Raw genomic sequence first — 25,940 nt, 5'->3', positions numbered from 1 at the left:
CCTTGCACTACGTTCTCCTCAGCTCAGCTTCTGCTTTCGAGTCCAGCAGGCCAAGTTTAACCCTTAGCCTGGGCACTGACTGGCCATTGAACTTGAACAATGACTCTGCTTCCCTGGGTTTTGACTTCCACATATGTAAAAGTGCAGATGATCACAGACATTCATGAAGAACTTCATAGGTACTTGTTCCTTCAAATATTATGTTTGTAATTTTCACCAACTTTCTAAGACAAAGGCCTATAACACTCAGAGAGTGTGTAGATCTTGTATAACATCATAACTCCTACCTCCTTCTGAACTGGGAGAGTGGCGCCTTGTTTTTCTGCTCATCCTCTTACAAGGCAAAGATGGAACTCGGGGGAAAGGAGCTGGGCACTAGGAGAGCCCCACTTTCACATCTACAGCTTCTCTAACCAGACTATTTTCCTGCTCCACTTCTTCCATGTTTTGCTCTGTTTTCCCAAGAGAAGCTTCAGGAAGGTAGTTCACCCATGAGAAAGAAATAAAATGTCATGTCAGAAGCGAGTTGTCTTTTGGAATCCCAAACTCCTTAGGGCAAGTTCCTGAAATCAGATAGCTTTCTGAATGTTTTCATCCTTGATTTCACACCACCTGCGTCTTCTATGCAATGTCTATTTGGATATGGCTAGAAATACATGCCAAGAGATTAACCTTAAAGGAAGTCAGGTCCAGTTGAAAATGAGCACAGGAACACAGGGGATTCCCCATTTTCTGCCTGAAAACTCCTGCTTTTCTATCGAGTGCGAAGTCAAGTGTCATTGATTCTTAGAAACTTTCCATTATCTCACCCCCTGAAGCTGAGACGGTGCCCCTCTTTTGTGGTGCATAACCCCTCGGCATGGCTCTGTGGAGTCAAAGCACTGTCCACGGGCCTGTCCCCTTCACTTATTGGACTGTGAGCTCCTTGATGGAAAAGGCTGGGTTCCATTCCTCCTTTCCCGTGTTCTCAGATCCTAGCGTGCAGCCTGACACAGAATGAATGCTCCTTTGTACTGTGTGTGTGCATGAGTGTGCCTGTACTTGTGTGTGTATATGAGTCTGTGAGTGTGCCTGTACTTGTATGTGAGTGTGAAGTGGGGAGAGGAAGGAAGAGAAGGGGAGAGGAGAAGAGAGGAAAGGGAAAGAGAGATCTGCCCATCTACTAATAAAAGGCTCCCAGAGTGACCAGGGGCAGCCAGCCATAGCTTTGGGTTCCCTTTGGGACCAGGATTTCCAGACCCACAAAGCACATTTTCTAAACTTCCATGAACCAGGAGATACCATATATTGTACCCATTTCCCAGGGCCTTGTCAAAGGTTAAATCCTGCCCAATGAGGATGTGAATCCATGTCATTCAACCCTCTCTAATCCAGCATTATGTTCCACCACTCCCAATCCACTGCCCTCAGGATCCACTCCCAGGCACACTCTCCCATACCTGCTGTTACACGTCAGCCAGCTCCTGCAGCATTGTTGGTGTGTGGTATCTCTCCTCTGTCAGCAGCTTCAGCTCTTGCCAGCCAGGTTACTCTGAGACTTGACCCTATGTATGAATCCAGTGGTAGAAGACAAGGAGGCAGACCTGAGGAAGGCAAGCATTGCCCGTAGAACACCTGCCTTGCTGAGCTCTCTGCATCGTCTCCAGGGCAGGGAGGGATTCTATCTTCCAACAGGGGAGAGGGCCCCTTCTGCAGGACAAGGGAGTTCAGGGGGGATCTAGGTTCACAGCTCTCAAATCTCTCTGCTCAGAAATCCTCACACTGAGGCCGAGGACCCCACTCATGCCCTACCAGAGCCCTGGGTGTGGGATAGATTTGCCATGGCTGTGGATTGAGCCTTCTTCTGCTGCTTTTATATCAAGTCTGATACCTGGTCTGCACTTTCTCTGCCCTCTACTGCAGTGTGTAAGCATCTCATTAAATGCTGCCAAAGAGGCACACTGGCCCTCATGCTTGCTCTCAGTAGAGCTGAGTCTGTCATTGTCTCTCAGCAACGGCACTAGCCACATCTGCCAGATCTCACAGTCCTTACAGTTACTGTTTCTCTTGAACCTCTCCAGTGCTAGTCTGCCAGAGGTAAAAATCTCGGCAAATGCACTTCTACGTTATTCTAGCCATTCCAGGGTCTGTCAGCAACATCAGTGACAGGGCTCTAATTGGCATTCAGCCAGCAAGCGATCCACATTCAGACTCCCATCATTAGAGTTGGCTTTGAGGACCACATCCGATACCAACTGGCCCTGACTGAGTGCCGTAGGGACAGAGCCTGAGGCAGGATTCCTATGGAGGGGATTTACAGGTAATCCTCGGCTCACTAATGGGGTTCTGTCCCAATGACTCCATTGTAAGTCGGTTCTGACGTAAGTTACATACCTCATTTTTTTTTTTTTTTTAGTTTTCTTTATTATTGCCTTTTATTATGAGTATTTTTATAAATCCAATCTTTATTTGTCTTTGGGGTTTGGCATGAGAATGATGACTTAAGCAAATTACAAGCTGCGCCATTGTATGTAGTACATAATAGTAATGATAAGATGTACCAAAAACAAAGACAGCTGTAACTGCAGTCTGTGATACTTCGAATATGTTGTAAGTCAGGGACAACCTGTATTGTGGAGAGCCTTCAGGAAAAGGAGAGAAAGAGCAGGCCAGGGCAAGGGAAGGAAGCTAATGAAGGAAGAGATCTCCCAAGTGTCTGGTTTAGCCTGGTCTTGTGGGGGCCTCTGAAGACAAAATTGTTCCTCCAAGTGGGTCTCATGTTGACACAAGTCGGGTGGCGTTTTGTACCTCTGTGTCAATTCATCTTGGGCTCTGGGCTTTCCTGTGAGGTGGTAGCTTGTAAACCTCCTAGGTGAGGTAGTTCTTACTCAGCTAAGGTCAAGTCCCTGAAGAAGGAACAGCTGTGAACCATTGGTGGGGAACTCTCACAGTTGCTGGGGAATGTGTGAGGTGACCTGGTGAGGGGATAGTGGGTAGCGGTACCAACAGCTTCCATTAAGGCAATATCTAGGAGAAAATCAACTTTATTTTATATATATCCTGCAGAAGAAAGGCTTAATCTACAAATGAATTTGGCTGAGGTAATTGAACAGAAGATTCCAACATCAAACAAATTTCAAAGGAGCTACAGATAAATTATTTAGCTCTGTGTGTGTGTGTGTGTGTGTGTGTGTGTATAGGGTTAGAGTACTGGTCGATCTTCATAAAATTAGAGGAGTTTTCACTGTCCTCAGCACTGCTGACACCACCTTTCTCTCAGAAAGGTGAAGAGCAGATGAAAGTAAAAGTAAAAATAAAAGTTTAGTCATCCTTGCCTTAAATTATGGAAAAGAGTGCTCAAGTTTTTATGGAGTGATAAAGAAGGAAAAAAATATTTAACACCTAGTGACTCATCACAAAAGAATGGTACTAGTGCTGACCATGTGGAAGAAATTGCCGGGAAGTCCAGGGAAATTAAGAGAGCATTTGTATGCATGGACGATTTTCTGGGAAAGTCTGTTTTGAACTGTTCACAGGGATGACCTTGAAAACAGCAGAAGATAAGTTGGTGTGGCAGGGGTTAGGTGTGGGGGCGGGGGAGGAGGTGGTGAACAAATTGCTTTACCAAGACCAGACCGTCTTCATATATCGGAAACAACCGAGGGATGAGGGGCTGTCTCTCATATGAATATCTATCTGGATAGGCCAAGGAAAGGTCAATGACCTCAAAAACAACTGTGATAACACTGTGAAGATTTCACAACATCTCACAAGTATAAAGTAATAATGGGTATGCCTGGTCTAAACACATCTTCTGAGCTGCACACCACTATATTCATGGGGTAGGTTGGATTGCTGTTCCCAGCTCTTTGCTCCCTCCTTACCCTATAGGTATATACAACCATTTGCCATGTGATTTTGTGGGGTAGCCCAGGAGAGTAGAAAGAACATACACCCCTTCCCATTGATTCAGCTTCACCATGCTACTTGGTTTGGCTAATGGGATGTTGATACTTGAGACAAAAGCACAGGCTTTTAATGTATTTTCATGGTTTGGCTTTGTCTATTGTGTTTCTTCCATTTGCCATGAGAACACTCTTAGTTATTTAGTGCTGCCATAACAAAAACACCACAAGCGGATGGCTTTAACACACAGAAATTTATTTCCTCACAGTAAAGTAGGCTAAAAGTCCAAATCCAAGGTGTCGGCTCCCGGGGAATGCTTTCTTTCTCTGTAGGCTCTGGAAGAAGGTCCTCGTCCTCAATCTTCCCATGGTCGAGGAGCTTCTCAGGCACAAGGACCCTATGGCCAAAGCATGTGCTCTGCTCCTGGTGCTGCTTTCTTGGTGGTATGAGGTCTCCAACTCTCTGCTTGTTTCTCTTTTCTTTTATCTCTCTTTGGATTAAGGAGGTGACCTGAGTAACGGTGGTGTTACAATCTCACCCTAATCTTTTTAACATAAAGTTACAATCACAAAATGAAGGACAACCACACAATACTGGGAATCATGGCCCCGCCAAATTGACACATTTTTTTTTGGAACATAATTCAATCCATTACAAATACCATGTCTGGGAAGCCGAGGTCCAGGATGGGAGACTCATTGTGCATGCCTGAATTTGACCCTCAACCTAGAGACAAGCCCAAAAGAGTCACAGCTAATCTAAATACCCAAAAGCAGGAAAAAGAAAAAATCAGTGTATGTTGGTGTGAAGGCACTGAGATTGTAGAGTTGTTTGTTACACAGCATTATTGCAAGAAGAGCTGATTCATGCAACTCATCTACCTTTTCGGATGCTCATTTTGCATCTTTCACAAGCATTTTAATGTAAAGTGTCTCCAAACAGCACTTATTATGTAAATCTCCCTCTCCTGTATGGGTCTGTGTCTCAGGAAATGGCACCTCCCACTCCATCCTGAGCTCACTCTAGATATCTGGAAATTACTCCTGATACCACTCTACTTCACACACACATTTCATCACCATCGTGTCTACAGGACCTCCCAAACATGCTTAGACTGGTCCATTTTTCTCCAATCTCGTTACCCTCACCCTAGCCCAAGCCAGCATCAATCCTTACCTGGACTGCTACTGCAGTCTCTTAACTGACCCCCACCTTCCACCCTTGACCCCTTCGTTCCAATTTCAATATAGCAGGCAAAGTGATCATTTAAAAATGCAAACCCATCATGTCTCTTGTCTAGGCTTAGATCCCTTCAGTGACTTCTTACTGCAGTTATGACAAAATTTAAGGTTATGAACACGCCCATGAAATCCTGAAAGATACTTGCCACCACCCTGTCCCTTGCTTTTAACAGGCAGGGCTTTCCTAGAATTCTTTCCTGTCCTGAGATCTTCATACATGCTCCCCTCTGAACAGAGAGCTCTTGCCACCAATTCTTACCTAACACAAAACTGGGACTAATTTGTCAAATAATGTAGTGAAAAGGTGGCCAAGAGTGGAATTTCAGCAGAAAGATAAAAACTGTAAGAAAGAATCAAATGAAAATGTTAGAAATTAAAACCATAGTATGAGGAATGATTCATTCCACTCATGGGATCATCAGTAAAATCAACACAGCTGAGGAAATAACCGACAAACGTGAAAATAGACCAAAACAAATGCACAGTTCAAACTTATTAGGTTTGTTACTATGTGGTTAATTGGTCCATGCCGTTTTATACTCCGAACAGGAACGGACAACGGCTCATATTCTTCCCATTCATGCCAACAATTAGTATTGTCATAGTTTTCCTTTTACTCAATCTGATAGGCATGATATGGTTGGTGACTAAGTAAACATTAGCAAGCTTCTTAACTCCTTTAAGTCTCTATTTTCTCATCCGTTGACGGGATATAGTAATACTTACCTCGCAGCTAGTTTATTGCCATGACTGAGTTTAAAAATATAGAATTACAGGGTACTTAGTACACAAGGGAGATTTGGCGGCTCCATGCTAACCAAAAAAGGTCAGCATTTCATATACACCAGCTGCTTCTTGGAAACCCTATAGGGCAGCTCTATCCTGTCCTATATGGTTGCTATGACTTGGAATCAGCTCGACTGGAGCGGTTTTTGTTTTTTTTTTAAGTATACAATAGGTCCTGGGGTGGCCCAAAGAGTTTGCACTTGACTACTAACCTAGAGTTTGGCAGTTCAAGCCCACCCATCGGCACCAGGTGGAAGAAAGACCTGGTGATCTGCTTCCTCAAAGATCATAAAATGAAATGAAACCCACTGCCAATGAATCAATTCCAATTCATAGTGACCATATAGGACAGAGTAGAGCTGCCCCATAGGGCTTCCAAGGCCGTAAATCTTTACCAAAGCCAACTTTCCCATCTTTCTCCCTTGAAGCAGCTGGTGGGTTTGAAGCACTGATCTTTTGATTAGCAGCCAAGTACTTAATCACTGCACCACTAGGACTCCTTTCTCAAAGATTACAACCAAGAGAACCCTATGGAATAATTCTACTCTGTAGCACATGGGGTCACCATGAGCTGGCATCGGCTTGATGGCAAAGGGTTTTGTTTTTAGTATATGATCAATACATATTTGTTCTCTTCCTTCTGTTTGCTTCCCAAGCATTTAGGAAAGTTTCTTACATGCAGTAGGTGTTCAATGTATGGAAACAAATAAAATAATATAGAAGTTACATTAAAAAATTTTACTCGTGTTTATGGGGCCAAATAACAAAGAGGCAAACAGAAAACTTTGGAGTCAGACGACCTGAGTCAAATCATAGCCATCTTCAGTACTGGTAGTTATGAAACCCTGGTGGAAGAGTGGTTAAGTGCTACAGCTCCTAACCAAAAGGTCGGCAGTTCGAATCCACCAGGCACTCCTTGGAAACTCTATGGGGCAGTTCTACTCTGTCCTATAGGGTCACTATGAGTCGGAATCGACTCCACAGCACTGGGTTTATCAATGTTAATAAAGCATTCATGACATTTCAATCAGACACAAAGAATGGCTATCTAAGAATGCTTAGAGATTTAACTACATACCACTATCTTCTTATTCCTTATCTGCTATTAATTACCATTGTTATAAAATAGTTTAATGTCTTAATTTGTATCATATACACCAACATTTGTGCATATTAAATTTAGATACAGAAGAATAGTTGTAGGAAAAAATACAGAAAAGCAGAATGTCTAGTCAGAGAGATGAAGCTGCTACTAACTGAGAAACCCATTTTATTTTCATAAAGAAAAATTTCCAGAAGAAGGACTATTAAAAACTTTCTGTGTTGGAAGTAGTATTTATTCTAGTTTTTGTTTTCACTATGAGCATATAACTAAAAATACAAAGTACCTATTGAATAGGCCAGTATTTCAATTAAGTAAAAATTGCAATGCATTAAAGCATAGATAAGAATTATTTTGCAGTGTAGTAATACGTGAGAATAAGTGGTTCAAATAAAGATCTATAATTAGTATCTCTGTATAGTACTCTATTTGAATATCTACTAACCATCCGAGAGTTTTTCATACTGTGGTGGCTTGCATGTTGCTGTGATGTTGGAAGCTCTGCCACTGGTATTTCAAATACCAGCAGGATCATCTATGGTGACAGGTTTCTTTCAACAGAGCTTACAAATAAGACAGACCAGGAAGAAAGGTCTGGTGATATACCTCTGGCAATTAGACAATGAACACTTTCAAGATCTCAACAGAACATTGTCCAGCTGACTTGCTTTGGACACGTCATCAGGAGGGATCAGTCACTAGAGGTGGACATTGTGTTTGACTAAGTAGAGGGCCAGTGCGAGTAAGGGCGGCCCTCAGTGATGGATTTGCACAATAGCCACAACAATGTACTCGAACACGCCAGCAATCCTGAGGATGACATAGGATTAGGCAGAGTGTCATTATGTTGTACATGGGGTTGCCATGAGTCAAAAAGTAGACTGGATAGCAGCTAATAACAACATGTTGAGTATTGAGTATATCTGTGCTCACTTATAAGGAAGAGAGAGAAGTAAGCAGAGCAGGGAGCTATTGAGATGCTGCGATGTGGATGTAGTAGTGGTGGGTGTTTCATTTTTCTCCAGAAGTTGTCAGCAACTTGGGAAACGGGAGCTATCAGTGGAGCAGTGATCTATTGTTCAGCTCCCAGGGTAGGGACAAGGTCAGCATTTGAATCTGGATTAAGCTTGGTTTGCAGGGCAGGCTCAGAGGAATGGTGGCCTCCCCCTCATTTGGGATCAAAGGCCAGGCAGAAAAACCAGGGCCCAGCTGGAGAGAACTTTAGCACACTGTCACTAGTCCCCTCTAGTGGAACTCTTCTATGGAGCTTTCCTTTTCCTCCCATATTCCACGCTCTGGCTCAGAGGGAGTTCCCAGCTTTCTCATTAAAAAAATAGACACACTTATTTGAGAAAATATGCAAAACACCCAGGGCATTCAAAGAAGTATCCAGATTGCAAAGGAGCGGGAATGTTAGTGGGAGTGGTAATGTTAATGGGTTGGAGGAAAGAATAGGAATGGGGCAACAGTGGGAGGTCTGAGTCTTAAATCAAGGTGAAATAGGGGGAAGGGGCAAGTGAGAAAGAGAGGAACCTGATAAATCCAGACAGAAGGAAGAGAAGAAAAGAAACAGGGAAGTTGGTGAATGAACAAAGGGTCAGTAGGGAGCAGGTAGCCCAGAGCCAAAGGGTCGAAAAAATAAAGAGCATGTGCACCAGGCCCAGGCTCTTCTCTTCTCAATCCTCCGCAGCCCATCTATGACCTCATTCAGACAGAGATTTGGTACACAGTAGAAAAAGGCAATCTCTCTAGGTTTCTTAGTTACAGGAAAGGCATTCCTTTGACCACAACAGCCCCCACGAGCTGGGCTTGGGGAGCAGGACATGGGTGGGATTTGAAGACCACACTCGCATTTTGACTGGTGCCTATGTGCAGCCCAAACTTCTCAGTCCTGCAAGATGGCTCTGCCTCCTCCCCAGACAGGAAGAAGTTACTCCCGCTGTGTTATTGGAGCTATACTCCTGGGCAGGGGCAGAGCTATCAGGATGGCTGAGTGTCATCCTTCAAGCGTTCTTCTTCCTTCTAAGTGCTTTATTCAACAAAATGTATGTCATGGATTGAATTGTGCCCCTCCAAAATGTGTGTCAACTTGGCTAGGCCTTGATTCCCAGTATTGTGTGATTGTCCACCATTTTGTCGTCTGATATGATTTTCCTATGTGTTGTAAATCCTATCTCAATGATGTTAATGAGGCAGGACTGAACTTACAAGATTAGGTTGTATCTTGAGTCAATCTCTTTTGGGACATAAAAGAGAAAAACAAGCAAAGAGACAGTGGGGACCTCATGCCACCAGAATGAAAAACTAGGACGGGAGTATGTCCTTTGGACCTACTGTCTCTGCACTGAGAAGGTCCTAGACAAGGGGAAGATTGAAGACAAGGACCTTTCCTCAGAACTGACACAGAAAGACAGGCTTAACCTAGAGCTGGCAACCTGAATTCTAACTTCCAGTCTCCTAGAATGTGAGAGAATAAATTTCTGCTTGTTAAAGCCATCCACTTGTGGCAATTCTGTTATAGCAGCACTAGGTAACCAAGACAACATGAAATTTGTACAATAACGTTGCCAAGCGGCCTACCCTGGAATTATTAAGTACTCCAGAGTGAAGGAGGTAGCCCCTGTCTTGATTCTGCCAACAGAGAAAATCTATGGAAAGTAACTAATACAGTTGGTTTTGGGGGACAGAGTCTTAAGAGGAATGAAGAGGGATGAAATCCAAGTCTGGGAGGAGTCTGAACAGAGAGAGTTGGTTTACACAGCTGTGAAACACAGATGCTCTGTCTAGAATTAGTCATTTAATTCTTAATTGCCCTGTTCCCATACCCACCACAAAGGGAAGAGGTTTATTAAGTAATATACCTGGAGTTTAACAAAAGGAAACTTCTACCCAAGTCCTGTCACCCAAAGTTTTCCCCTTCTGCATCTCACCAGGATTTGCCAGATGAGAAACACTCCAACCACTGCATCGCCATTCTAGGTTGGTTCTGCAACAAAGAATACATCGGCACACGCCCATAGTAGCAACAGGTCAGGATGATATGACATTCATTCTGCAAAAGACGGCTTTAGGGCATTTCTAAGTGCCTATGGCCACCTGGTCAAGGAATAGCAATTACTGATAAAGCTACCAAGTGAGCACTCTGCTGGCATGATCTGACTGTGGACCTAGCTTTCCGCCTCCCTCCAGCCTCCTACCTCACTGGGAAACACATGTTCATAGGTGGTGCTCAGTAAATTAATTGGGCAAACAGAATACTAAACAAATGTTTAGGCCTCTTTCCTCGAATTCCTCCCACATGGCCAGGATGTGCTTCTTGAGTTCAACGGTGGCCACAAGCAGAAACTAAGGCTGTGAGATTTGAGCAGGTGAAGAATGGGTCTCCTTTTACCTGCTGTGTCTAATACCAAGAACTGAATGGGATTCGTACACATGATTTGATTTTTGCAGTGATGACAATGACAAGAGGGGACTTAGGACTTCCAGGTTATGGAATAATCCATGATGAGGACGATTCCATCTGCAACTGACTCAGAGAAGAGCTAGTCTTTGAGGAATTGACAGCAGCGTTTTACCCCATCTCCAAGGGCCTCCTTGAATTTGTCATTCCGGAGAGTGAAGATGAAAGGGTTCAGGAAAGGGGTCACCACAGAGATCAGCAGGGAAACAATCTTGTTGTACTCAGCTGCCTGTGTTTGCTTAGGTTTCACGTAGAGGAAGAAGCAAGTACCATAGCCAATGATGACAAAGGTGAAGTGGGAGGCGCAGGTGGAGAAGGCTTTCCTCCGGCCAGAGGCTGAGGGGATCTTGAGGATGGTGGAGATGATGTAGGTGTAGGAGACAATTGTAGGGATCAAAGAGCCAATGATAATGAAAACAGCCATTAAGAAGAGGATGAACTCTGTGAAGAGGGTGTCATCGCAAGACAGTCTAAGCAATTGTCCTCTGTCACAGAAAAAATGGTCTAACACGTTGGATTTGCAGAAGGTAAACTGAAATGTGGCATAGACTGGCCAGATTTCAGAAAGGAACCCAAACACCCAGCATGCACTCACTACCCAGGTGCAGGTGTGGCTGTTCATGATGATGTTGTACCTCAAAGGGTTACAGACAGCCACATAACGGTCCACAGCCATTGCTCCCAGTAATGCAAACTCTGTAGTCCCCAGAGAAAGGTACAAGAAAAGCTGAGTAACACAGGCAGCCAGTGATATTGTCTGGATCCCAGGTTGCAGCAGCCCCCAGAGCAACACGGGAACAACAATGGTTGTGGTTAGGGTCTCCAGGACAGAGAGGTGGATGAGGAAGAAATACATGGGGGACTGCAGACGCTTATCGACACAGACAATCATGATGATGACCAAGTTTCCCAGTACTGTTACTGAGTAGAAGAAGAAGAATATAGTAAAAAGGATAAGGTGTAGTTTTGAGGACCCACGAAAGCCTAGAAGGAAGAATTCCATGGCACTAGAATGATTCCCCATCATTAAGTCCTTGCTCCGCTACTTTCAAAACATAGAGATCAAAGAGAGGTAACATTGCTCCACAAGGTCCTGCTCTCAAGAGGGGAGAAGACAGGTTAGGGTGAGAAAATACTTCCAACCTTAGGTGAGATGCCCCCACTACCATGGACATACCAATACCAGTTGTTGTCAAGTCAGCTCTGACTTATGGCAACCCCATGTGTGTCAGAATAGAACTGTGTTGCATAGGACTTCTGATGGCTGATTTTTTGGAAGTAGATCACCAAGGCCTTCTTCTGAGGCACCTCTGGATTGACTCAAACCTCCAACCTTTCTGCTAGCAGATGAACGTGTAAACCATGTGCACCATGTACATTGCCTGAACTAAATGTCAAGCCACCTCCAGTCTATAAATGTGATTCCCGCTTTGTTGGGAGCAAGCTCTTGGGATGGGTGAACACACATTCCTCTCTGTTGGTTTGAGGAGCACCTTCTAGTCTTTTTCTCTAGTGAACGTGCCTTCTCACAGGGTCAGGGGCTAAGACCTTGAAACTAGCCAGTTTTGAAACTGAGTTAATCAGTTCCCTCTGGTCCTGGGGTTGTTCTACTTCCTCTTAGAATGATAGTATATAAACTCCATGAGGTTGCATGCATCGATGGGTGGATAAATAGACTGATGATTGGATGGATGGATGGGTGGATGATTGAACCATACTTGGTCCTGGCCAGAGTCATTTCTGCCATGTCCCTTTGATCTTATTTTTCTTGGTTTCCTGCCTGTCTCAGCAAGTCACAGCCCTGCCAATGTATAGTCTCTTTTGCTGTAGTCATTTTACTGATGGACAAACAGCCTTCAAGAATGGAATTATTGGGAGAACACAGTGGTCTACTTTTCCACAATTTTTGCATAACCAAGACTGGATGAAGAAGAACGAGAAAGAAGGGCCCTGGCGAAGGGCAGAGAGCTGTGCATATTCCTGGTTGGGCAGAGAAGGGCTCATCTGCCTTCTGCTGAGCAGGAGGGACTCATAAATCAGCTGTCCTCTCCGTAGCTACCCAAGCCCCTCCTCTGGTTTCTGTTGTCCTTATTATAGAAGCGCCCAAGCCCAGCCCCTCCCATGCTGATGCTCTCCTCTCTCCCTCTGTGATGGACACTCACCTCTGGGCAGGGCCTTTCCTGCTCCTTCTTACGCTCTTCAGGGCTCAGTGGAGGCCTCCTCCTGTCTGGCTGGAGCTGGGCTATGCCCAGGGGCAGAGATGAAGAAGGAAACTGTCCTCACAGAGGAACTTAGGAAAAAGTCCAGAAATACCAGTGCTGTGGGGAGCTGAGGGTGTCTCCGCTGAGGGTTTCATCACTGAGGTGCCTGTTCTTAATTAGCCCAAGTTTGGGGAGTCCCTGAGCAATCAGCCTGGGAAGAGCAGAATAAACTTTCAGTTATTCCCATCTTTAGCCAATTAAGTTTTAAAACTTTTCAAAGTTTTTTTTAATGGGAAAATTTGAAATCTCACCAGTTGGGGCTTCTCAACACCAAGCCACCTTCCCTCAAGACCCCAAGTGTTGGTTATCAGGAGACATCTCAGACTGTAAGGAGCTCACCCACTATGTCCTTTATCCAGGCTTCCCCAAAGCTTCTCTTAGACCTTCAGAGCCCAAACCACTCACTAAGCCTCCCTAAGATGAGACAACACAATTGGCCTCTAAAAACATGTACCAGAACCTCAAGAAGCCTGCATATTGGTCTCAGCCAAGAAGCTAACACCCACTGATAACCAAAAACTCCGAGAAAACTAGGAAAGGAAAAAAACTTCCTGAAGTAGATAAATGGCATCTATAAAAAAAAAAAGTAGCGCTAACATCAAATATAATGATGAAAGACTTAATGCATTCCCTCTAAGATAAGGAACAAAGCAAGGATATCTGCTCTCACCACTTGTATTCAACATTGCACTGCAAGTCTTAGCCAGGGCAATAAAGTAGGATGATAAAATTTTAAAATCCAATTTGGAAATAAAGAAATAAAATTCTTTATTCACAGATGACATAATTCTCTATGTCCAAAATCCTAAGAAGTCTACAAAAATAGCCTTTAGACTAGTAAGTGAGGTTAGCAAGATCATAGGATAAAATGTCAATGTACAAAAAATCCATTGCATTCCTATACACTAATAATTAACACTTGAAATTGAAACAAATAATACAATTTACCATGGAATCCAAAAACATTAACAAAATATGTGCAATATCTATTCACTTAAAGCTACAAAACATTGCTGAGAGAAATTAAAGATCTAAACATATGGAGGGGGATTCCATTTTCATGAATCCAAATACTCAAAATTTTTAGGATGCTAATTCTCTTCAGATTTGGTCTGTACATTCCACACATTTTCAATTAAAATCCCAGGAAGTTTTTGTTGATACGAACAAGCCGATTCTAAAATCTGTATGCAAATGTACAGGACATAGAGTAGTCAAAACAATTTTGATAAAGAAGAACAAAGCTGGGAGAGTTACAATACCTTATTCCAAGACTTACTATAAGGCTAGAGTAATAAGACAATGTGGTATTGGCACAATATCATAGAGATGAATAGAGATATAGAGCAATAAAATAGAATAGAGGGTTCAGACAGAGATTCAGACATGTATGTTCAATTGATATTAACCATCCTACGTGTTGGTGAAGGTGTGGAGCAACTGGAACTCTCACACATTCCTGGTGGAAATGTACAAGGGTACAAATGACTACAGTTAAACATACCCTTACCGTACAAACCTGCAATTCCACTCTTTGATATTTATCCAAGACAAATGAAACATAAATCCACACAAATACTTATGCTCATTACAGTTTTGTTCATAATAAACAGAAAACAACCCAAATGGCAATCGACAAGAGAATGTATAAACAAATTATGCTGCAGTCATATAGCGGAATACTACTCATCAATAAAACGGAATGAACTATTGATGTGTATCATGGATGAGTCTCAGAAAGGTAAAGTTAAGCAAAAGAAGCCACACCCCTAAGTCAATACTATATGATTTCACTTAATAAACTCAAGAAATGAAAAATCTAATCTATAGTAACTGAAAGCAGACTAGTCAGGCTGGGGTTAGGAGTGGGGCTGACCAAGAAGGGAGACAAAGAAATCTTTGGGTTATGGACATGTTCTATAATTTGATTGTGTGGTGGTTGGATGTGTGGATAAATTTGTTAAACTTCACTGAAACTTACACTTAAAATTAGTGGCTTTATTGCATAAAGATTTACCTCAATAAGTTGAAATATATTTTTTTAAGAAAGACAAATCTAAAATGTAACAGATGGTGTAGCTCATCGCTGAGGACTTGGTGGTGGAAGAATTGAAGTAAGGGCAGGTGAAGGATAAAGATAACATTGGAGTGAAGCAGAAGGCTATTAGGTAAATAGAATCCAGCTCTGTTTGGGGGCAGCAGAAGAGGAAGAAAGAGGAGGGGGGGAGGGCTTAAGTAACCTAGTGGATGTCAGAGTGTGACAAGTAACTCCCAGGTCTTCCCCTTAACATATTTCCCTAGCCATGTTCTATCAAAAAATTTTTTAAGTAACTTTCTGCAAACAGCTCTTAAGGAAATAGGAAATCATCTTCATAAAGAGGAAACATAGCTGTCTCCCACCGGTAAAGTCTATAACACTAAGAGCACGATTTTAAAGTAAACAGTATCTTTAGTGAAGAGGAAGGATCTCAAGACAGTGTGAGATCTTAGATAACAAATTATACTTAAAGTCTGAAAACCTGAATGCTAATTCTTCTTAATACTGGTTGTCATTAGATACCATCGAGTTGGTTCCAAATAATAGCAACCCTATATGCAACAGAACAAAACACTGCTGGATCCTGTACCATTCTCACAATCATTGTTATGCTTGAGCCCATTGTTGCAGCCACTGTGTTGATCCACCTCCTTGAGGGTCTTCCTCATTTTCACTGACCCTCTACTTTACCAAGCATGATGTCCTTCTCCAGGGACTGGTCCCTCCTCATAACATGTCCAAAGTATGTGAGTATGTGAGTCTCACCATCCTTGCTTCTAAGGAACATTCTGGCTGTACTTCTTCAAAGACAGATTTGTCCGTTCTTCTGGCAGTCCATGGTATATTCAATATTTTTTACCAGCACCATAATTCAAAGACCTCAATTCTTCTTCGATATTTCTTATTCATTGTCCAGCTTTCCCATGCATATTAGGTGATTGAAGATACCATGGGTTGGGTCAGTTACACCTTACTGGTTAAGGTGACATTTTTGCTTTTGAACACTTTATAGATGTCTTTTGCAGCAGATTCACCCAATGCAATGTGTCATTTGATTTCTTGACTGCTGCTTCCATGGGTGTTGATTATAGATTCAAGTAAAAGGAAATCCTTGACAACTTCAGTATTCTTTCCGTTTAACATGATGTTGCTTATCGGTCCAGTTGTGAGGATTTTTATTTTCTTTATCTTGAGGTGTAATCCATACTGAAGTCTTTGATCTTCATCAGTAAGTGCTTCAAGTCCTCTTCCCTTTTAGCAAGCAAGGTTGTATCATCTGTATACCCCAGGTTATTAATGAGTCTTCCTCCAAACCTGATGCCCCATTCTTCTTCATATTGTCCAGCTTCTAGGATAGGATTATTTGCTCATCATAAAGAATGAGTAAGTATGGTGGAAGGATACCACTCCGATGCACACCTTTCCTAATTTTAGATCACACAGTATCTGCTTGTTCTGTTCGGACGACTGCGTGTAGGTCTACATACAGGTTTCTCACAAGCACAATTAAGTGTTCTGGAATTCCCATTCTTCCCAATGTTATCCATAATTTGTTATGATCCACACAGTCAAATGCCTTTGCATAGTCAGTAAAACACAGGTAAATATCTTTCTGGTGTTTCCTGCCTTCAGCCAAAGATCCATTGGACATCAGCAATGATATCCCTTGTCCCATGTCCTCTTCTGAATTCTGGTTGAATTTCTGGCAATTTCCTGTGGATGTACGGCTACAGTCACTTTTGAATGCTCATCAGCAAAATTTTGCTTGTGTGTGATATTAATGATATTGTTCAATAATTTCTTCATTCTGTTGGATTACCTTTCTTTGGAATGGGCACAGATATGGATCTCTTCAAGTCAGTTGGGCAGGAAGCTGTCTTCCAAATTTCTTGGCGTAACCGGGGGAGCACCTCCAGAGCTGCATCCATTTGTTGAAACATCTTAAATGGCATTCCATCAGTTCCTGGAGCCTTGTTTTTCGACAATGCCTTCATTGCAGCTTGGACTTCTTCCTTCAGTACCATCAGTTCCCGATCATATGCTACCTCCTGAAATGGTTGAACATCAACCATTCTTTTTGTTGTTGTTGTTACAGTGACTCTTTGTATTCCTTCCATTTTCTTTTGATGCTTCCTTCATTGTTTGATATTTTCCTCGAATAATCCTTCAGTATTGCAACTTGAGGCTTGAATTTTTTCTTCAATTCTCTCAGCTTGGGAATGCAGAGTGTGTTCTTCCCCTTTGGTTTTCTAACTCCAGGTCTTTGCCCATTTCATGATAAGACTTTATTTTGTCTTCTTGAGCAGCACTTTGAAATCTGTTCAGCTCTTTCATGTCATCAATTTTTTTGTTCACTTTAAGATCAAGTTTCACAGTATCTTCTGACATCCATTTTGGTCTTTTCTTTCTTCCCTTTCTTTTTGTGACCGCTTGCTTTTTTGATGTATGATGTCCCTGATGTCATCCCACAATTTCTCTGGTCTTTGATCAATAGTGTTCAATGCAACATATGTATTCTTGAGATGGTCTCTAAATTCAGGTGGGATATACTCAAGGTTGTACTTCAGCTATCATGGACATGTTCTCATTTTCTTCAGCTTCAACTTGAACTGGAGTATGAGCAATTAATGGTCTGTTCCACACTCAGCCCCTGGCCTTGTTTTGACAGATGATATTGAACTTCTCCATCGTCTCTTTCCACAGACGTAGTCAATTTTATTCTTGAGTATTCCATCTGGCGAAATCCATGTGTATAGTCACTGCTTAAGTTGTTGAAAAAAGATATTTGCCATGAAGAAGTCGTTGGTTTTGAGAAATTCTATCATGAGTTCTCAGGCATCGTTTCTATCACCACGGCCATATTTTCCAACTACTGATCCTTCTACTTTGTTTCCACCTTTCATGTTCCAGTCACCATTAATTATCAATGCATGTTAATTGCATGTTTGATCAATTTTAGACTGCAGGAGTTTGTAAAAATGTTCAGTTTCTTTACCTTTGGCCTCAGAGGTTGGTGCGTAATTTTGAATAATAGTTGTATTAACTTATCTTCCTTGTAGGAGTATGAACATCGTATCACTGACTGTGTTGTACTTCAGGATAGACCTTGTAATGTTCTTTTTGATGATGAACATGACTCCATATGATTGTGTGATTCAAAATTGCCAGTAGCATTCCATTTCAGCTCACTAATACCTAGGATATAGGTCTTTATGTGTTCTGTTTCATTTTTGATGACTCCCAATTTTCCTAGATCCATACTTTGTACATTCCAAGTTCCAATTATTGATGTTTGCAGTTGTTTCTTTTTCACTTTGAGTCATGGCATATCAGCAAATGGAGGTCTAGAAAGCTTGACTCCATCCATGTCATTAATGTCGACTCTAGTTTGAGAAGGCATCTCTTTCCCAGTCGCATTTTGAGTGCCTTTCAATCTGAAAGGCTTATCTTCTGGCACTGTATCAGACAATATTCTGCTGCTATTTTTTTTTTTTTTATTCATAGGGATTTCACTAGCTAATTTTTTTTCAGAAGTAGATCACCAGGTCCTTCTTCTTAGTTAGTCTGGTAGCTCCACTGAAACCTACCATCATGGGTGACCCTACTGCTATTTAAAATACCAGTGGGATAGCTTCCAGAACCACAGCGACATGTAAGCCACCACCGTACAGCAAACCGACAGATGAGTGGTGCAATACTGTTTAGTGTGTGATTTCAGAGACAGCCTTTATCTCTCTGGATTTGCTTTTCTCATCTGAAATATCAGAACGTAAATCTATACACAACCTTCCAGATCTAACTAGAACAGACTAGAAATGGAGTTAATTCTTATGTTTTCTTCTTAACAAATGACACAGCCTCCCAGCATGCCATTGATGTTTTCCACTCATTAAACCTCTCTGCAAAGCTAACCTCTTTGTCAGAGTCAACTTTCTCTAGATATCATCCTGGGGCAGTTATAGGCTGCACCAGACCCAGAACATAACGAACTTACGCTAGACTACTGGGCTCGATAGGTGAGTAAAACTGGCGAATGTCGCTTAAGCTCAAGGCCATTTCATGTCCATGTCTGACTTTTCCAAATGAGCACCCTAGGGACATAGAAGAGAGGAGGAGTCATCATGGGTCAGAGAAAGGAAAGCCATTTCAGTAGACTAGATAAGATTATTTCCCCCAAAGACCAAGTCTCTATCCACAAAGGAGGGAATGAGGAAGAGTAATGGTTACTTGCCTAACTCACCTTCCATGTCCACCCTTGCTTCCTTCTACTCTGCTCTCCCCATAGCAGTGGAGTGATCTCTTAAAGCACAGATCAGATCAGGTCTGCTCCTTAATTAAAAACCTTTTCTAACTGCCCTTTGATTAAAGCCCACACTCTGTGAGGCCCTGCATGATTTCTGGAAATGCCCCTCCCTGATTAATCTTATGTCTCTCTTCCTTCTCCCTGCACGGTCCAGAAACACTGACATTTCTTTCAAGTGTACATTGCTCTCTCTTTTGGAGCACTCTTTCCTTTCCCACCAGCATCACCTAGTTATTCTCCTGAAGAGGCCTTCTTTAACCTCCACAGACATGCTCCTGTCAGGTGCGCTACAAAGGCCTTTGTGGTGGAGGCTGTGGTGCATTGCCTAGGTTCCCTTCAGGATGAAGGTGCTCATCCCCCACCCTCTCCACAGCTGATGCTGTCACTAGGAACTGCCCTCAGGCCAAAGGGCACCCTTGTCCACGAGTACAGGCCATATCACTGACCCACTGACACAGGTGCCGATGCTCAGCCCCCATGTTTTGAGTAGGCACACAACTCAGGTAACTCGGAAGAGCCATCCCAGCTCCAGAGCTCCTAGGGCTGACTGAAGCCTCTGTTGCTACTTCACCAAAGTTCAGCTTCTCCTTCTGCCCACACGTCTCCCTGACACCTTTACAGAATTCTTCCAAAGATCACCCCAGACCTAAGACAAACTTGAGTTTTCATTCTCAGAATGATTCACTATTTCTAATTGAGTGTGTGTTTGTGTGCATGTGTGTGTAGTTTTTATTTTATATGCATAGCAACATCAATTATTATCAAATATGCTCCATCAAGAAAAAAAAATGTCCGTTATGTTCACTGTTGTACCTTTAGCACAAGACCCAAGAAATAACCATTATTCAAAAACTATTCTGTTAAATGTTCTATTCTTTGATTTTGAGCAAGTTGAGCCCTTTTAATATTTTTAAAATATATCATTTATATTTCTCTTTTAATAAACTTGTTGGCTTGAAAGAGAGCTTTATGTGTAAATCAAATGACTCATATATTTTTATTTTTATATTTTGTTTTTATTGTGCATAGATATTTCAATCTTATGTAGTTAAACTTAACAGACTTTTAGTCTCCCGAGGTTTGTGTTTTCCTTAGAAAAGCCTATGTTCGTACTCTGAGGTAATTAAGTTAGTGGGAAAAATTCCTGTTTGTTATTTGTACATATAAACTCATTCAAACCATTTGGAATTTATTTTGTTGAAGGTATGAGATATAGATCCAGGGTTATGTTTTTCTAGATAACCTATGAGTTCAATAAATATTTCCGGAATAAAAGAAAGGGAGAGAGGGAGAAGAGAGAAGAACAAAACAACAATAAAAAGAACAAGAACAAGAAGAGAAGGAGACGAAGAAGAAAAAGATGGTGACAATGATGGAGAATAACAATAACTAGCTCTTCTTAGAGACCTGCCAAGGAAAAAATTACAAAAACACGTCCTCTCTCCAGGCTGAGGGAAGGGAAGTGCCATATTTGCAGGTGGAAGAGCAAAAGATTACAATGACAGGTGATGTTGGCAGGAGTCAGACAATGTCAGAGACAGACAGATAATGTCTTCCAACACTTCATTTTACTTGTGGCGAACCTAAAGCCCGGAGAGGCTGAGTGAATTGCTAAGGTCACACAGCAATTTACTAGCTGAGCCGGGATTCACGATCAGGAACTCCTGATTCCTAGATTCTCTGGGGTGGAAAGAGCTTCTTTGAGCAGGGATTGATGCACTAGGTACAGGGCTGGTTGGAGTGGCCTCTAGGACGCTACCACCTCTGATACCGTAAGACTCAAAAATGCCCCTACAGAGCTCATTCTGCCCACACAGGGCTCATAATCAAAGACAGGTGCTTTGAGTTAAGTAACTTACGAGCTGGCGTAAAGTAGGTACTTGATAGATATCACCTCAATGAACGTGGATTTTCTCTGCCAGAGGCAAGTGGAACAGGGGACAGGACTCCTCCCCTAAAAACAAAAAACCCACTGCCGTCGAGTTGATCTCGACTCATAGCGACCCTATAGGACAGTAGAGCTGCCCCATAGAGTTTCCAAGGAGCACCTGGTAGATTTGAACTGCCGACCTCTTGGTTAGCAGCTGTAGCACTTAACCACTACACCACCAGGGTTTCCAAAAAGGAACAGAGTCTCCAAAAAGGAACATAGCCTCCCAACACCCTGCTTTTAGCCCAACAAGACCCGTGTAGGACTTCTGACCTATACAGCTCATAAAACAGTAAATCTTATTCTTCAGTTGTTTAAGCAGCCTGTTACAGCAGCCATGGGAAGCCAACACATCCCTGAAGCCCACGTCACACCAGCCTCTTATCTCTCAGTTCTCAGTGCCTCGTGCCTCCAGCTCTGTCTTGACCAGCCACCTGCCTGTCTGCCCAGGCTACCAGTTAACAACACGCTCATGTCTATCATCACTCCCAATTCTCTCCATTGCTATCACGGGCCCTGTCCTGAAAGCTCAGTTCCAGGTCCAGGTACTACAGGGAGATTTCCTGGCCAAGCTCTCTCAGCCCTGGTGGATCTTAAACTCAGAACCCATCTGCACTGTCTTCATCGTACAGTGTTTACATGGTCTCCCTTTATCATGGCTCCTGTGTGTGGTGGGGACATGGGTGGGGTTGAGTTGGGTGGCACCTATAAAGTCTGAACTTCTCTGAGATGAAGGACTGGGACTCAGTTTACTGAGGCTTGCTCACTGGAGGGAGCCTCCACCATACTCCCTTCATCTTTGTTCTCACCCTTATTTTCTCACAGGAACCAAACAAGCCCCACAGCTTGGCCCTGCCTCCCAGGTGCAGATCTCTTCTCTTAAGTTTTGACTCTTCAGCTTCTTTGGATGATACCTGGGAGCCAGCAGACAGAGGGGTGCTGTGGCCCAGAGCATATGTGCCCTGATAACCCAGATCTCAGAAACCCTGGATTTGAAAGGGAGACAGAATCTCCTAATGGAAACTCTATATCCAGCCCTGGTCATGTACCCAGCCTGCCAAGCCCAGACCATTTGGGAAATGTCTTCGTTTTTTTCCCCATGATCTCACTTCCCTTCCAAAGTCCTTGGAAGGGAAAATAGCCAGGAGGCAGACCCTGTCAGGGAGCTCCTCCTAAACCCAGCTGCTTGTCTAGGTCTCTGCCCCACTCTTCACTCAGATCTCATGCACAAACACCACCTCCTCAGAATGGAGGACCTGTTACTATTCTAAGGGGTGACACCAGTGTTTCACAGGTCTCCAGAGGACCCCTTGCTCAGCTGTCATTTCCACGGAGAATAGTTTGCTGGAGTTTGGTTCTCCTCCAGCCTGAGCTCAGCTCTAAACGCCTTGGGGAAGCCAAGTGCTGGGAGACAGGGCACATAAGGAGAGGGGGCATCATCCTTGGGAAGGAAGGGGCAGAAGCTGCACTCTCCCACCTGGTCTTTTGAAGGATTTCATTGCTCATCTCGAGCGTGAAGCAATGCTGCTGCTCCGGGCTTTGCAGAAGACAGGATGAGCCTGTCATCAGAAAAACAATATCTGCATCAGAGGCAGCTTTTATGTCCAGCCACACCTGCCTTCCCAGTTGTGCAGGAAGCCCAACCACCCCGCCAGCTACAAGCCCAGGACAAAGGGCAATGGACCACACATTTCACATCACAGAGTGGGCCAGACAGGTGAGATCTGCAGGCCTGAGCATCTGAAAGCAAGCAGCCCAAGGAGAAGCCCCTGCACCTGGAAGCTGCAGTGAGTGGTGGAGGATGGGCACCATCGGTTCTAGGGCAGCCTGACACCAGGCTTAGGCTTGAATTTGTCAGCACTGTGGTAGACTTTAGACTTCCTGTCCAGATTTGTCAGTGGGATGGATGCAGTGATGCTGGGGGACAAAGTCTCTCCTTTAAATTGAGGTGTGTTGCTGGGCAGCCAGGTCCTAGTCTCAGACCCTGTAAGGTTATATAGCTGTATGATTCTACATACAAGGGAGTGAGACAGTGTGTGTGTTTTGCTTTTCCCACTCCTGATAGTTTGCATTATAATGCTTATTTTCTTTGATGTTTGAAATCTTCTAGTGAAGTGAAATTCTAGGGAACAGCATAAATCTGTGGAACTATTCACACACACACACACACACATCCACACACCCTTCACACACACATTAGCACTAAAGTAGAGAGAAAGGATGGGCCAAGAAAACTTGAGTGCCGTTTGCAGCCATAAAAATGACAACAGCTGCTTGCTGAGCACTTGGTACACGCCATTCACTGCACTAAGTAATTTACTTTTCTAATTTCCCAGGAGCTAAGTCTTATTATGATCTTCATTTTATAGCTGAGTAAACTGAGGTTCAGAGATGGTAACCCCATTGCAGTTGATAATTATGACTCATAGAGATCCTGTAGGACAGAGTAGAACTGCCCCGTAAGGTTTCCAAGGAGTGGCCGGTGGATTCGAGCTGCCATCCTGTTGGTTAGCAGCTGTGGCTCTTAACCACTATGCCACCAGGGCTCAAGAAAGGGTAAGTAATATGCTTATGGCCCATAGCCAGCAAGTGCTGGAGGCAGAAATCAAACACAGGTCAACGGCCCTTCACTGAAGTCCCAAACCACTCTGGCAGGTTGAGCAGAGTTGGGATATGTGGGGAGACCAGGCAGCAGAGAAGCAGAGTCATGAGGCAGAAGGCTATCTACCCTCAATGACCTTAGAGTCATTGGTCGGCAAATGGCCTGGACCCTGGGCTGGGCTCAATGACCTCCTGGGTCCTTTCTGCTCCCCGTCTTTGCGAACGCATACCAGAGGGCCTCCTAAAGGACGCTCGCTTGTTGACTCTCAGTCAAACTTTCCACCCATTTCATGATCACAGCTGGAGAAATGTGAGTGAGAGAGGGCCCTCAATAGAGGAACAGCCCAGAAAGACCTGCAGGGACTCTTTAGGAGGGGCCGGGTGCCCAGTCCCTGGGCCATAACATAGACCCCCAGCACCCACCTACACTCGGGGTCTCCTGGTTGACCTCTGCTAATCCTGTCTCATTCTTTCCCTGTTTTCCTCCCCGCTATTCGTCTGTTTCTTCCTCTCCCGTCTCTTGTCCTCCTCTGCCCCTTCTCTCTGTTTCTCTTTTGCTTCCTTCTTGCTGTCTCCCTAGATATCTATGTCTGCTACTGTGTAGTTTTTCTGGACCTTCTCCTCTCTCTCTCTCCTCATCAGTGGCTTTTTACATCTCTCACATCTTTGTCTTGCTCACTGTTTTTCTCCATGAACCGCACGTTCCCATTTTTGTCTCTCTTTCTCTCTGTTGGTAGCTGGTTGCCTACTTGCCTTTCTCTCCCTGTGCCTCTGTCTCCCTCTATGCCTGTTTCAGGGTCAGTAATTCTCCACCCCTGGCTGAGTCTCTGTCTTTGGTTTCCTTTCCGTGAAGGAGCTGGCCCTGGCTCATGGCGAATCTGAGTCATCCATCTGAGTTCATCCTTGTGGGCTTCTCCTCGTTCGGTGAGCTGCAGGCTCTGCTGTATGGGCCCTTCCTCATGCTGTATCTTCTGGCCTTCGCAGGGAACGTCATCATCATCATCATGGTCATGGCCGACACCCACCTTCATACACCTATGTACTTCTTCCTGGGCAACTTCTCCCTGCTGGAGATCCTGGTGACAATGATGGTGGTGCCCAGGATGCTCTCAGATCTGCTGACCCCCTGCAAAGCCATCTCTTTCTCAGGCTGCATGGTCCAATTCTACTTCTACTTCTCCCTGGGTTCCACCTCTTTCCTCATCCTGGCCGATGTGGCCCTCGACCGCTTCGTGGCCATATGCCACCCCCTACGCTATGGCACGCTGATGTGCTGGGCAGTCTGTGTCCGGCTGGCAGGGGCAGCCTGGGCAGCTCCCTTCATAGCCATGGTACCCACTGTTCTGTCCCGGGCTCATCTCGATTACTGCCATGGCAATGTCGTCAACCACTTCTTCTGTGACAATGCCCCTCTGCTGCAGCTGGCCTGCTCAGACACCAGCCTGTTGGAACTTTGGGACTTTGTGATGGCCCTGGCCTTTGTCCTCAGCTCCTTCCTGGTGACCCTCATCTCCTATGGCTACATTGTGACCACAGTGCTGCGAATCCCCTCTGCCAGTGGCCGCCAGAAGGCCTTCTCCACATGTGGGTCCCACCTCACCCTGGTTTTCATCGGCTACAGTAGCACCATCTTCCTCTATGTCCGGCCAGGCAAAGGACACTCTGTGGAAGTCAACAAGATGGTCGCCCTGGTGACATCCACCCTGACCCCTTTCCTCAACCCCTTCATTCTTACTTTCCGCAATGAGATGGTCAAGGCCTTTCTACAGGGTCAGCTGCAGAGGCTGAAGAGCCTTCACAAGGCAAGGAGAGCCCAGAGAGGGGCCTGAAGGGCGCAGGCTGTTCTACAGGTGCAGCTGTGGAGACTGAAGGGTCCTCGAAAGATAGCATGAACCCAGGGGCCTGGCAGGCTCAGGCGAGGTGTTCCAGGAGGAAACCAAACCCCAGATGGGATGGGAAGACCACTGTCATGACTCTTTAGGTTTTTTTTTTTTCTATGCCTCTGAGCAATAGCTGCAGGGAGTCCTCGAGCTACCTCAGTGGCTCTCACAGACAACGGAGGAAGTAGTCCCCTCTTCTGCTGGCAGCTACAAGGACTCTGAGAGTAGCCAGGACCTGGGCTCCAGGAGTGGAATTTCAGCAAAGCGGAAGTGCATGGGCTTCAAGGAGGAACAGCAGGAAGTGTTCTCTGAATGGAGACATTATCCAGCCCCAGTGTAGGGTGGGGTAGGGTGTTTGTGTGTGTGTGTATGTGTGTGGTGTGTGTGTGTGGTGTGTGTGCATGGTGTTTGTGTGGAGTGTGTGTGTGCTTGGAGTGTGCATGTGTATGGTGT

General features: G+C 44.1%; 2 protein-coding genes across 2 annotated transcripts; one reads left to right on the top strand and one right to left on the bottom strand.

The window, feature by feature from the left end:
- Window positions 1–10,530: 10,530 nt before the first annotated feature.
- On the bottom strand, window positions 10,531–12,007 carry LOC100662441 (olfactory receptor 9A4-like). The gene has a single exon (XM_003422810.3). It carries the CDS (start codon window positions 11,499–11,501, stop codon window positions 10,557–10,559), a length of 945 nt encoding a protein of 314 aa, XP_003422858.1. The 5' UTR covers window positions 11,502–12,007; the 3' UTR covers window positions 10,531–10,556.
- Window positions 12,008–24,309: 12,302 nt separating this feature from the next.
- Window positions 24,310–25,449, top strand: LOC100668415 (olfactory receptor 6V1). Its single transcript, XM_064290367.1, has one exon. The coding sequence runs from the start codon at window positions 24,477–24,479 to the stop codon at window positions 25,434–25,436; it is 960 nt and encodes a 319-aa protein (XP_064146437.1). The 5' UTR covers window positions 24,310–24,476; the 3' UTR covers window positions 25,437–25,449.
- The last annotated feature ends 491 nt before the right edge of the window (window positions 25,450–25,940 follow it).

The sequence above is a fragment of the Loxodonta africana genome, chromosome 8 (assembly GCF_030014295.1).
Source record: "Loxodonta africana isolate mLoxAfr1 chromosome 8, mLoxAfr1.hap2, whole genome shotgun sequence".
NCBI classification, from domain to species: domain Eukaryota; kingdom Metazoa; phylum Chordata; class Mammalia; order Proboscidea; family Elephantidae; genus Loxodonta; species Loxodonta africana.
Note: the sequence above shows the minus strand (reverse complement) of the source record. Positions and strands in the feature narration are given on the sequence as shown.